The 14094-nt window shown below is 35.0% G+C and overlaps 1 protein-coding gene across 2 annotated transcripts; it reads left to right on the top strand.

The window, feature by feature from the left end:
* Positions 1-214: 214 nt before the first annotated feature.
* On the top strand, positions 215-13699 carry CTCFL (CCCTC-binding factor like). 2 transcript variants are annotated; one of them, XM_032982508.2, is made up of 10 exons: positions 215-466; positions 1398-1605; positions 3277-3447; positions 3906-4039; positions 6016-6136; positions 7396-7545; positions 9337-9497; positions 10127-10309; positions 11094-11214; positions 13507-13699. In XM_032982508.2, the coding sequence occupies exons 1-10, from the start codon at positions 248-250 to the stop codon at positions 13659-13661; spliced, it is 1623 nt and encodes a 540-aa protein (XP_032838399.2). In that variant the 5' UTR covers positions 215-247; the 3' UTR covers positions 13662-13699. The 2 variants fall into 2 exon arrangements, with proteins under 2 accessions (XP_032838399.2, XP_032838397.2); XM_032982506.2 differs by having other exon boundaries at positions 215-484; positions 1353-1605.
* The last annotated feature ends 395 nt before the right edge of the window (positions 13700-14094 follow it).

Below are 14094 nucleotides of genomic sequence, written 5' to 3'. Positions count from 1 at the left end.
GAAAAAAACGGGCAGAAGAGGAAAAGACAGGGGCAAGATAACCCGAGTGAGGGAGAGGAGCAGTGCCAGTGACTGCAGTGCGGGACTCGACATGCAGAGGGGGACAACTGTCCGTCCAGAGTGGTCCCCGTCTCCTGAAGAGGGTGAAAAGCATTTGCTGACATTACAGACAGTGTGTCTGAAGGCAGAGGAAGAGGACTTGGAGGGAGCCTGCCAGATAACTGCCCCCCTGCAGAAAGGGGTAGCAATGGCTTCGGTGGGTGTGCTGCAGCCGGCGGTGCCCCAGGGTCAGGGTGTGCTGCACGCTGTGCCGGCAGGCATGGCTCTGAGCGTGCAGGAAGGTATAGGTGTTTTTTATGACTTGGGGCTGATGCCGCTTAACATTTTGCAAGAAGAAGGGCAAGCAGAGAGTTCAGAAAGCAAGCCAACAGAGAAGCCACCAGACATGCAACTGATGGAGATACAAGTTCTGGATGTGGTGAAGGTGATAATACGTTAGCTGTTAACTTGTACTATCACACTGATTATTTTTTCTAGGCATTCAAATTTGTTGAACTTAAATATCTATTCCTTTGTACAGCTTTTTATAATGTCATTCCATGTTTAAAAAGGCAAACTAAAAATGTAACCTTTCTAGATGACTAACCTGTTGAAATTCAGGCAAGTTTTTAATTCAGTTCGCCAGTTTGGTGCTATTTGGTTTGACAGCCTGGATCTCTTAAGCAGCCTTTGACAATTTCCCTTCTGCATTAGTACAATGCTGTAGTCATTGTTAAAGCTGGCTGTGTGATATGGTCGCATCTGAAATGCATTTTATTAAAAGGGCATGCAGACATTGGTATTTATCCTGTACTATGTATTGGTTTTATAATATTTTTTTCTTTTAAAACTAGATAATTTCTGAAGTATGGTCATATTTAAGTTTATCTAATGCAAAAAGTATCACAACCTTGTTAACTGCTGCATGACAAGGCATTACAGTTAGGCTGCAGAAGTCCCATATTTGGTAAAAGATTGAGAGCATACTTTCTTGTCAATTTCTTTTAGAAGGTAAATGTACTGAAATTAATTTTTTAATAAGTGAGGATATGTGTTTTTGTGTTCTTAGTGCTATAATCTTAAAATGATGCTCTGAAATTCTATATGAAATTCTGAAGAGCATTGGCTCAGTTTTAGTAATTGTTCACTTCCCAGTTAGGCTTCTGTATGTTAAATGCAAATTTTGTGTTGCAGTTTTGTCCATCACTTTGAAGGCTGAAAATCAAAATGAATTAGTAGTTTGTATCAGTTGTTTTGCCACTAGCAACTACCTTTGATTAAGGAAGTTGTAAAATGTTTTCTTTTTAAAATAGATTGACAGAGATAATGACGTCACTGCATTTGAAAATAAGGTCCAGCAACTGACCCCATCTGAAGAGGGGCAAAGAAAGGAACTCCTTTTCACTCTTGGGCGAACAAAGAACCAGAGCTGCAAAGCCGGCAATGATTTGTCAGACTCATGTGATGATGGTAAAGAGCAGGAATATGCAACTCCATCAAAACAAACAGTTGTAAGAAATAGCAAGAATCTAAAATTTCAGATTTGTGCTCTGCATCAGAAAAAAGGTAAAAAGTTAATAGTCTTTGTAGTTCATTTTTACATAACATGTTAAGTTAGATTTTGAAGTGAGGTATAAATTTTATATTAAATATTCACAGTGTTACTTAAGTTTAGATTAGGTTAAATCTAGTGTTATGGAAATTTGGAAGAAGGAATAACACCCTTCAGCCATAAGTGATAAAAGGTACTTGTTCAGGCTGATGTCATCTGCGTTGTGTTCAGGAGAGACATTCGGGATGGCATTTAGAAATTAATGGTCTCTTGAACAAGATCTGGTATTTGAAACCTCCAGGGAAATTTCAAAGTTAATATTGTATAAATGCCTTTGAATAAACCTAGTAATTTACTTAGCCTTTCTTAGTTCCCTCATTCAGCTTCAAAATGTGCTTGTTCAGGGGTTTATGGATGAGCTTAGAGTGGTACCAATTTGCTAACTGAGGATGGTGAGCAAGTATCAGTGCCTGTCAGGAAGGTATCTCCCAGAACCTAAGAAACAGAAAATGGCTGATTTAAGATTTTAGGAATATAAAAGTATGTTGTGGAAGATAATGACTGACTTCGAAGGGAATGGGTAAGCAACTGTTTCCCTAGAAACTGTATGTGCATACTATAAAAGTTGGATGACATCAGTAATGTCTCATCAGTCTGTAAATGTGCGTGTCATAGAATCTGTATATTAAGGTATCTTGGCTGAGATTGTTTAAAGTACAAATTGTTAATGTCCCTTGTTTTTGTTACTGCATTTGTAGGAAGCACATTTGAGCAGCTTTAACAAAGTTAACAATGTTCTTTTGTGTGGGCAGGAATCCACAATGAATAAATAAAAATAAAGTGTTTTTGTTTGCTGTTATCGACATGAAGTGCTAGCTGCACATCTCTGTGTGGTATAAAGAATTGTATAAAATACATTTTGGTCTCAGCATGAAAATCATTACAGAGAGTGCACTTGGGAGTTGAGACAACTGTTCTGGAAAGGCTCTTCAAATATGACGTATTTGCCATTTCGCAGTTTCAAATCTTCAAAACTGAAAGTGTTGCACATTTACTCTTCACTTGTTAAGCTCAAAAGAAATTCATTACTGCTGTGCCATGAACTTGGAAATTTTATGTAATCCAGAAAGCATAACTTTATCCTATGACTTCTTCAAGGATTTTTTTTTTTTCCTCAAAGTCAACTAATAATTTTAAAGAGGCTTTTACATCATGATGTTTTTTACACACACTTTATGGATTTGGCACTACCAGAAAGCTGAGAATAGCTTAACCTGCCATGTCCAAATCTTTGGACTAATTGTACAGTCATCGTCAAGAAGTGTGTTGCACAGATTGTAAGTGCCTTGATGAACTGTATCTTAATGATGCTATCAAGAGAGGAAGTTTCATCCAGTCTTGGAGGTGAGCGCTAGGCTAGGAGTTAGGTTTCCTGGGATTAGATTCTAAACTGTATCACTAACACATGGCACTATTTTGGGGGCAAATCACTTAAGTCTTTAAATAGATACTGTAATTTTTGACAGCTTGATTTTTTGTAATGTATTTGGAAGTCCTTTTACGTGGAAGCGTGAAGTAGTTTTACCCAAAGTAGAGGAACTATATTGAAATTGGTGCTGTTTTGTGAAGAAGTAAAGTCATCATTTTGTGTCTCATACGATCTAAATGTGTCTTTGTTCCCACAGGAGAAAAAGAAGTTTTCAGCTGTGGTTTGTGCACATTCACCTCACTCAGAATATCAAGTCTTAACCGTCATGTGAAAACCCATTCTGATGAGAAACGTCATGTGTGTCACCTCTGCCTTAAGGCTTTTCGTACAGCTACTCTTCTGCATAACCATGTGAATGTACATACAGGTATCTAACGTTAAAATAATTCTACATATTGTCTGCAAAATCAAATTAATAGACAAATTATTTTGTCTTAGAGCTATATTCTGTGATCATTTTGTGCTCATAAGTTTCTCTGATTTCATTTGGAGTTCCAAACTGAAAAGACACAGTCTATAGTTACTAACTCCCTGTGTATGTATTCATTCATTTTGTTAAATACCATCCTAAAAGTTTTTGTCAGCTGAATATTGACCAGTTGTGTCTGATTCCTATGTGCATAATAGAATTTGTGATGTTTTCACTTTGCTATATAACCATATAAAGCAAATACTGTGTTTTAATAAACATGTACCTTTATTGTATATGAAAGTTCAGGATTTCAGAAGAGGTTCTGTTAAAAAATTGTGCATGTTGATTTAAGACAGACAAATCATACTGTTGTGGTGTTGAATAAAATTCTAAGAAACGGTGTATTGTTACAGGGATCAGACCCTATAAATGCAGTGACTGTGATATGGCATTTGTGACCAGTGGTAAGCTTTCACGACATAGGCGTTACAAGCATACTTTAGAAAAGCCTTTCAAGTGTTCGTTGTGTAAATATTCTAGTGTAGAAGTAAGTACAGCCTTACTGAATCTTTTGGGAGGGTTTGTAGGCTTTCGCATACTAAGATTTTAATGTGCTGTCAAGTTACAACATTTTTGCACCGATTTTTAACCTTGAGAAGTTTCTGCTAAATTGGGACCTACCTGTGCTTATATTGTACTGTCTGTATCATCCTTGGTTATTGTCAGATTTCTGTATGAACTCAGTACATCACAGAGGTAGTTGCAGATGTCAAGCTAGAACATTAATACTTAGCTTGTGATGTGGATGTATGTATACGTTCTGAATTAGGAGGAATGGCCAAACTTGTGGTTGCTGTAATACTTCAGTACTGTGAAAGTGGACTGTAGAGACTGTAAAAGTAGGGAGATCTGTTGGATCCCAGGAATCAGTGGCCCATGTATAATAGCGTGGAAGCAAAGACCCCCAGGCTCCACTAATGGCCTTGCACCACACTGATGGGTTAAATAGGCCAGCTGTGTGACTGCAGGATTGATGCAGAGTAGCTGATTACTAAAACTTTGTGGTGACATGCATTTTATTTGTATGCACAGCTTTTCATCCCCATTGCCCCTCAAAAAAGGAGCAAGTAATCTGAATTCCTTGAAGCCTTACTTTGTCCATGTAGTAATATTTATAAATGAGTTGCTTCAAATTAATATTTGTACAATTATTTAGCTTTTCAAAGCTAGTTATGTTTTAAGGGAAATTTTTATTATACTAAAATTGCTGCTAGACAATACATTTGTGTGAATTTGATCCTACAAAATCATACTTGGTCCTCCTTTATTCTCCATTCCACATACTGTAGGACAAGACTGGCTAATGTCTAAAATGAAGCTCATGTATTGCTTTTATACACTTGAGGAAGTTTGGGTTTTTACATGATTGAAATTTTTTAAATCTAGAAATAAAAAAGTCTAAAATAGAAATAAAAGTCTAGAAATAAAAAAAGCCTAAGTGTTCACTTGTAAAAAAATAGGCCTTCAGTCATGTACCCGTGATTGAATCACTGCCTCAGTCACCTATAACTGAATCACTGTCACAGTTTAGTGGATATTCAGTATCTAAATTTTTTATGTGCTGTGTCCAGATCTAAAGCTGTAAGCAAACCTGAACTTTATTTCACGCACCTTATATTATTAATTAGATTTTGGATAGCTTGCATCTTTAAAAACCTTGTCAGTTTATATTAAAGTATGCTATTCTTTTCCTTAGCTTGATGAGGAAATATTCAGTACTCATTGCTCCTGCAGAACTCTCATTAATACTGTTGTAAGCTTTAACTGAATGAGGAGAGCTGAAGGAGCCCCCTAGTAATACCATGCATATGATTTTACTTTTGTATAGCAAAGATTGGTAATCATGTTTAATTTTATTTAAGTGAATAGTATTATAAATTTGAATGGATCTAGCACTGAATTCATTAGTTATGTTTATAAATGGAGGAATTGATCATTAGGTAACTGCTAATTTTAGCTTGCATACCTACAATATTTATGTAGAACATACCACAAGAACAGTAAAAAAAAGTAAAATGAATTAAACATTTGCAATGAAAGTGCTTCATTAGGACTTGAAGGTGAATAAAGGCTTTGGTTAATGAGTTTGGTCTTTCATTTGTTCTCCTGAGTATTTTCAAAGAATTTTATGTATGCCATATCCAAGTACCCTGAAGGTAGTAGGTATCCCCTTCAGCTGATTTAAAAATTCCAGCTTTTATGTTCTTATTATAAAATTTCTCCTTTTGTTTATGTTTACACTAAACATGGAAGTAAGATTATCTGGGGAAAGAGTACAGAAGTGTTACCTAAAACCACAACAGGTTGATTGTACAGTAATAAGGGGGGTGGGAGAGCACTAATTCTGGGACTGATGCAATATTAAAAATTGCAATAGATGTATTTTGTAAAATTGCTTATGTTTTAATTTATTATGCCTCTAATGTATATATTACTGCAGAAGATTTCTTATTTTTATACTAGGCAAGCAAAATGAAACGACATATTCTCTCACATACGGGAGAGCGTCCTTATGCCTGTGACCTTTGCAGCTACGCTAGCAAAGATGCATATAAACTGAAAAGGCACATGATAACTCATTCAGGTAGGACTCTGATGTAATGATCAAGTCTGTGTCCTGAGGGCCTTAACATTCACAGGGTTAGAGTGATCTCATTTCAGACTCTAAGATTAGCACTTCTTTCATTTGTGATTTTGAGTAAAAATGTGCCCGAAAAACATGTGCTCTTTAAAGTTTCTGGATATGGCTACTGGAAGTCTAGGTGTACAGTGCTAGTAGTTACTTTCTGTCTGTTCTTCCTAAACTGTTTTTTATGCTAGAAAAATACTTCATTTACGTGGTCTTGTTTTCTACAGATCGTCACTTTTATTTCTCAATTAGTTAATTTTATATGGAGAAGCATCTGATGCAAGAGTTTAAAATGTGTGTTCAAAACATGGACATCATTGTGTCCTCAAATGGCTAGTAACTAATTTGGTCAGGATATAATTAAATTGTTTTCACATTGAAAGCAGTGCCTTCCAATCATGGCTCTGTAATGTGCATGCCTTCTCAGAAGGCAGTTAGTATCTATCATGTACTTCAGGGTTTAACTTTGCTCAGTTGTGATATGTAATGTATGTTATGATTAGTGTTTTAGTTTGAATCAGTGTGAGAGTTTGGTTTGAATAAAATCTTCCAAATATCCCCACTTAGCATGGTGCAATTAAACTGCATTCTTTTTTAATGAGAGTCAACCAGAAGAGTCCAGGAGTGTTATCCAGAGAATGTCTGGAGTTGGTTTAGAATCTGTGTGCATGTTGGGTCCTCAGTTCTAGCTGTTTCTTACTAGACTGTCCCAATTGCCAGTGTAGATGTAATTTTTGATGATACTCACACCTGATGTGACTTTTGGGGGAAGAAAGGGAAGAAAATAACTTCCCTCTTCCACCATTATGAATGGCTGGTGTTGAATCACTTTTATCATCATGTTTTTGCAGCAGTTAACTTTCTCTCCTGGCACATTTGAGAATAATTCTGCATTTTTCTACTGTAAATATTCAAGAAAGAATAGAAGATAATTAAAAATAATTCCTTATTAATAATTTAGAATTATTTTAATGGCTTTATGCTTCACCTGTTTAACTAGCAGATTCTGGAAGCCAAGTTTTTGCATTGTAATCAGCCATGTCAATTTACATAAACTTGTTTAGCCTTTTGTGCATTGTCAACTAATAGTAACAACTTGGTTGGTCTGGAGACTGTTGCTTTAGAACATGGGTGTTGGGATCTGTGCGAATTTTGAATTTGTATCAAATAAGTAGAGTTTCTAAGCATATGTTATTTTAATATGTTTTTTATAGGTGAAAAACCCTATGAATGTTATGTTTGCCAGGCCAAATTCACTCAAAGTGGTTTAGTGAAAATCCATATGTTACAGAAGCATGGAGAAAATGTGCCAAAATACCAGTGTCCACATTGTAGTACATTTATCGCACGAAAAAGTGACTTGGGTGAGTTTAAAGGAGAAAAATGAAAATTAAATATAGAGATAATTAGAGGTGAAATTTTTAATGTTCACTGCTTACAATGATACAAAATATATATGACTTCATATTATTACAGGATATTTCTATGGAAAATGTACTTACTGTTTTACAGAAAGGTTCCTCCTGCAAGGAGATGTGGTGACATCTTGTGGTTGATGTTTTAATTTGCTTAAAATGCGATGCAACAAACATTTTTTGGCTCGATAACTGTGGCATAGTGACCTTCTGTTTTTTAGTAAGAAGGTACCTCACAAAAATATATGTCCAGGTTGTATTGAAAAGTTTTTTTTTTCTCAAAGCCACAGAAAATGGTCAGATCTGTATAAAGCCATTTCACTTCTCACCTGTTTCTTTCTCAGCTCTGATTGAAATGTGTATATGCATCTAGCTATACAAGAAACTAAAATAGATTGATTATTTTAGTGTATGTGGTTTTTAGTATATACCAAATCAGCTTTTACCTCTTAATCTAAAATTGTACTGCATGTTTAGTTGCTGAGTGCATTGTCCTTGTAATTTAAAGAAATACATGTAATTGCATTAGTTAGTAAAGTGCAAGTTAACTTTTAAATTGGACTTCACTGGACCAGCAGAAAATGGTTTTACCATACTTCAAGCATTCAGAACTCTTAGAATTCTAAACTCTATTGCAGCAATATCAAAGATTATTTTGGGGCTATATAACACTCATGAAACACTGAAGGTGATACAGTAAACTAAAATGTCTCTTAGCTAGTTGGGGCCTTTTTCCAGAATGCAAGGAACAAACTACTGCGTAGATTCATCTTCATTCTATATGCAGATAATGGAATCTTTTATTTTGCCATCAGTATCAAACAGTACTGATACACAGGTTGATACTGAAAATGAAATTATAATTGTAACTGAAAATATAAATTACAATTTTTCCATGTACAAATCGCAGTTCTTGAAATACAAGCTGTCATGATTTTCTGGGAATGTTATAAACTAAATTTTTAAACTAATCTTGTTTGTAACAGTATTTGCTTCAAGTACCAGTAAAGTTGTCCCTATTCATACATTTCATATGTAAATGAATCTTCTTTTGTTAGAAGAAAATGGTTTTGTACAGATGAAAGTATTATTACTAAATCAGTGTATTAGAAATATAGTGTATTTACTTATAGTATATTTGAGGCAATAAAGCTGACCAATACCAACAAAACCTATATAAAATCTTAAATTTCCAGAAATATTTGATAAAGTTATATTAAAAAAATATTTAGACATACAAAGATGCCTTTAGCATCTATTTATATTTTCAAATAAAGATCCCGTTGAAGTCTGTTCAGTATTTGGATGTAGAATTGGATTTACATGTATACAATTTCTTTGTTCATGTATATTTTCACTTTTCATTTTAATATGGTAAATTGTGCTTTGGGTATCATTTTCAAATGATTTTTTGTGTATAGACAAAAGCAGGAAGTTACTGGAGTTTTTTAAAGGATTTGATTTGTTGAATGATTTCCATTGACATCAGTAAGATTTAGGCTTAAATTGCTTAATTTCTCTAGAAAGTTACAATGTCTTGCTGTGACTTTAATTATCTTGAACTAATTTGAAAAAATGCCTATTTGGTGATTTTACCCCTACTGTGGAGAACACGGAAGGTTCTTTTTTGTGTTTTCCTCTACTATGTATGCATTACTCAGGGCTATGCACAATCTAACTGTTGTTCAAAATTGTGGAAATCAAAAAGTTACCATTAAAATTGTTTTTAATAACTGTTAGGTGTCCACTTGAGAAATCTGCATTCCTACATGGCAGTGGCAATTAAATGCAGTTACTGTGAAGCTGTTTTTCATGAGCGCTATGCTCTTATTCAGCACAAGAAGACTCATAGAAATGAAAAAAGATTCAAATGTGATCAGTGCAGCTACGCATGTAAGCAGGTATTTGAATTCACTGAAAAATTATTGCTTATTCAGTTGATGGTTTGGCAAGGTAGGCTTGGCTTTGGGGTTATATTTACCTTAAGATAAGAATGTTTGTGACTGCAATCTAAAATAGTGTAATTACATTTATTTGCAAGATAAATGATTCACAAATAAACAATAAAATTGAAATTCTGGAAAGTCTGAGGCTATCTTCTTGATAAATCTTCCGCAGATGAATTGCTTGTAAGTATAAAGTAAAAGCAATCACTTCCATTGACATTCCGATGAGAACAAAATATAATATTTGCACCTTCAATGTGATTTTCAGCATTGACACAGAATAAATTCGGTCTGAACTGAAAATTTTATTTTAAAGAATACACTTAGGATAGCATCACTTTGGCCTTGATATGTTGGATTGTACCATTTCTCCATTCTGATTATTTTCTCTGCTAACCTTAATAAGGTAGGAGGAGAACCTCTGATCTTCACCAAGTCAGTGACGGGTGTCCCAATGTGTTCTTCAGCATCTGCTTACAGTGGAGGATAATTAAGGAGACTGTGCAACATGGTTGCACTTTTCTGTGTACCTATGTGGTTTTTTTGAATGTGTATCACAGAGCTGGATATTTTCTTTGTTTCAGGAAAGACGCTTAATTGTACATAAACAAACCCATACTTGTGAGAAGCCTTTCACTTGCTTGTGCTGCAGCAAAAGCTTTGGACAGGAGCAGCTTCTCAATCTTCACTTTAGGAAGCACCATGATTCTAATATTAAGCCTACAGTTTATAAATGCCCTAAATGTGGTAAGGGCTATTCACTCTGGGTAAGGTACTTCCTTTTAAGGAATCTCAGTGGAGTTATCTTTAGCTAAGTATTGCAGATCATATTGTCACAAAGGACTGAGAGTAAAAAGCAGTGCTGGCTAGAATGTTAACTCCTTAATGCTAAGCCAGCACAACTTGTTTGTTTTCTTTCACAACCCTCACACTGGGGGATTAATAAAGAACTTTACAGTATTCCTGTTTAGGTAGAAAATACCTGCCACATCATATTTTCAGGGTGGGTACTGGTTTGTGCAATCCAGTATTGAAGTTAGTAATGTTTAATACAGTAGTTGTCTTGAATAAAAAGGCAGTGTGGAAGTGTGAATTTTAAGACAAATTAAAGAACTTGGAAAGATAATTAAAATGTAAGAATGCTAGGACCAGTTCAGCAAGGAAAGTAAGAAATTATTATTCACTTCTTCAAAACCATCTGCAGTGAGAACATATCTCTGGTTTTGAGTTAACTGTGCACACTTCTAAAGTAAATGTAACCTTTTTTCCACATACAGATTTTACATGTAAAACTTTATTGCTTATCCAGGAACCAGAAAATGATAAATTTGATTTTATACCCACCAAATGGCAATGTTCCTTTAAAGCAGAATTTCAATATGTATTCTGGAAAATCTTCAGGAGTTTTATGGAGGTTGTTAACTAAGTTAGCCTTTCACTTAGTGTTCTAAAATTTGTCTGTCAGAACTATATTTGGTTTTTGTGTGTGTGTTAAATTGCTTACATACATTAATATTTGATTCATATATTTATGCTTCATTATGCTAACAGAATAATATGCATAAGCATGCTGAAAATTGTGGATTGGTGAGGGCAAAAACTGCTACACCCAGAAAAAGAAGCAAGGGCAAAAATAAAACCCGTGAGAACCCAAAGCGTGTTAAGCAAGAAGGTAATCAGTGAATAAGTTAGAATTTAATCATGTAAATTAGAATCAAGAATAAAAGGCTAAGGCAGTGAATCTCCCCTGCTGTTTAATTACTGTTTCACAATGAAGCTAATTTAAGTGCTAATAATGGAAGAATACTTAAGAATAGTCTTTATTGTGTGTCAGAAATTCTTGTCATCTGAGTTGGGTCATTGCTCAGGTACCCATTCTGAGACTTCTATTCCCCTGCTCCTGCAAACTCCTTCTTCCTAAAGTCTCTGCTTAGCAGTGCTTACAAATGTGTTTTTCTTTTCCCTTTTACAAATTCCCTTTGCCTTTATAAAGGAAGGTGGAACACATGATTATTGAGTTGAGCCATAGTGACTTTTCGTAAGAGCTCATGATTTATAATACAGTTTTAATACAGACTAGATAGAAAACTTCCATTTCAGAACTCAGATTGCATGTTAATCACAGAAGATCTAGCACATCTTAATAAAGGAATTGTTCATCTTCTTTCTCTCATACTTAGACCAGATAGTGCTCAAATAATAATGCTACTGATTTAAATAGCTAGAGTCATTCTTCTGTCGTTTTGCAGAAATGATCAGGCCAGTTTATAGAGCTCGTGGTTCAGTGCATCTGTAATCAGAAACTCACTTGTAATTACTTAGTGTTACTCATTGTGGATGGATCTTGAGCACTGAGTGTTTATTCTGTAAATGTCAGTATAAACCAAAAGATAGTCCATAGATTATCTCTTTCCTTCTCTTTCTTCTTCTTCCTCATCTTTACTCATAAGGTTAAGATTCCCAGAAAGTAAGTTCAAATTTTGACACACCAAAATGGTAGACTGGTTGTTCAGTTGATGTCTTGTTGGCAAGAACTCCATAGCATAAATGAAGTGCCTTTTTTATCTGGGTTATGCTAGTACATTCCTGACACAGTCATTTATGTTTTATCTTATTTGCAACTCTAAAAACATTTGAACATATGAAGTAATTTTTTTTTTTATTCTCTCAAATAAACCTTAGCCTGTCACCACATATGTAGTAATATTCTAGCAGTTTCACCTTACAGTCTAAGTTTGACACAGAGGAGGTGTCTGCTCATAATTTCATTTATGTGCATTTCTGTTGAATTAGACAAAGCACAATATGCAGTATTCAGTTAGGTCAGGCCTTGGGCAGGAGCCCTGTGTTCCTCATGCATCCTGCCTTCCCTTTGTCTGTTTGATCTAATGCTGAATATATGCACTTTTGCAGGGTGAGAGCTGGTTGCATGTTTCTGAGGTCACCACCAGGGCCAAAAAAAATAAGCTTGACCAGATCTTGTGGGGTTTTGCCACTCTGCTTCCCAGATGCTGCTGAAAGTCATAGTCGTCTCCTAGATAGGATTGTTCAGGTGGTTTTTATGGAGTAAGAGACAAGAATGGAGATATGTCTAAGGCCTAGGTGTCCTAAAAACCTTACATTTTGGTATTTTGGATTGTGTCTACACTGATTCCTGGCAAATGACACTGAGATAAAATTTGACATAGTGAAAAGAAGAAATGTTGGAGCTTTTCTGAATCTAATGAATATATATCAGCAGCTGAGTTTACATTAGCATTGACACTTCTGTTTTCACTGGTAAGGCTGTAATGGTATGGTTAGAGAGGAATGTTACAGCTGCAGTGTTTATGTTTTTCCAATAATTAGATTTTGCTGTTTATTAATGGTTTGCTACATGCAAACAATTTTTTTTCAATATCTTGCAGATACCTTCATCTGTAAGCTTAATTTTCTCGATCTAAGATAATGTGTCCTTAGATGTTGTTCATGCAGATACTCAGTCCATTAATTGACTCACACAAATATTAGAAATTTCTCTGCTGGTTCCAGTTGGTTTTTTCCCAAAGTTGACATTTGCGAGTATCTGTCACTGTCCACTTTGCACAGCGTGGAGGAGCCTGTGGGATCCTGTATGTAGCTTTACAAAAGATTACTTGTGTGACTGGTGCTGTCAATCATTTGCTGTTACCAATAATTAAAAAAGAAAATGCATGTATATGAGAATTAAATTTCCAGTTAAATAATGCTTAGTTTTCCTCTGGTAAGAATACCACAGGTGCTACTCACTAGCATGGCTTGTAATGTTAATATTCAACGTAAAATATATTAATTCTCCAAATAAACTGTAAGATAAAGTATACACTGTAGTTATATATTGGCAGTATTTTCTCCACTAAATTAAATTGCCTATTTGTTAAATTTATTGAAATATTTACTTGTCTTTCTGGTTAATCACCACAATATTTAATTTTTTTTTGCAAAGTTGACCTGGAATTGTCCCAAGATGTCTTCGCTGTGAAAAATGAACGTTGTGCCAGTGAGATTGTTCCTGTTTTAGATGGAATAGAAACAGCAACGCCAAGAGAACAGAAAACAGAAATGACTTGTAAAATTATTCTCAACATGATGGACAAGTAACGCACAGAGTCTGGTCTTCCTTGTTTTCACTGGTTGTAACTGACCAGTTCAAAGTGTGTAATTATGTCCAGTTAGAAAGCTGGAAAAGACGCTGGTTGAAAGCTGTTGAAGTCCTTCTGTGGTCATTTTTCTTTTTGTTGCAATTTCTGCTGTGTAACCCAAATACCATTTCTAAAGTGTGAAATTTATAGGGAACCTTCACATGTTTTATTACATATGTGTAATAGCAGAATGAAGAAAAGAAATAGCTAGTTTCAGAGTAATTTATGAAAAAGTATAGGTTTGTTTCACTTTGCATCTAATTTTTCTTCCAGATTTACTCACAGAATTGTATTCTGATGTGAAGCAAATTTATTTCTCAGTAGCTCTATAGAAATGAGAGCTGCATGAACTTCAGTCTATTTGTACTTTCCTGAGGTGAGTACATGAAGGG

Source organism: Tyto alba, unplaced genomic scaffold, assembly GCF_018691265.1.
Source record: "Tyto alba isolate M040663 unplaced genomic scaffold, T.alba_DEE_v4.0 Super-Scaffold_33, whole genome shotgun sequence".
Lineage (NCBI taxonomy): Eukaryota > Metazoa > Chordata > Aves > Strigiformes > Tytonidae > Tyto > Tyto alba.
This window is presented reverse-complemented; position numbering and strand designations above follow the sequence as displayed.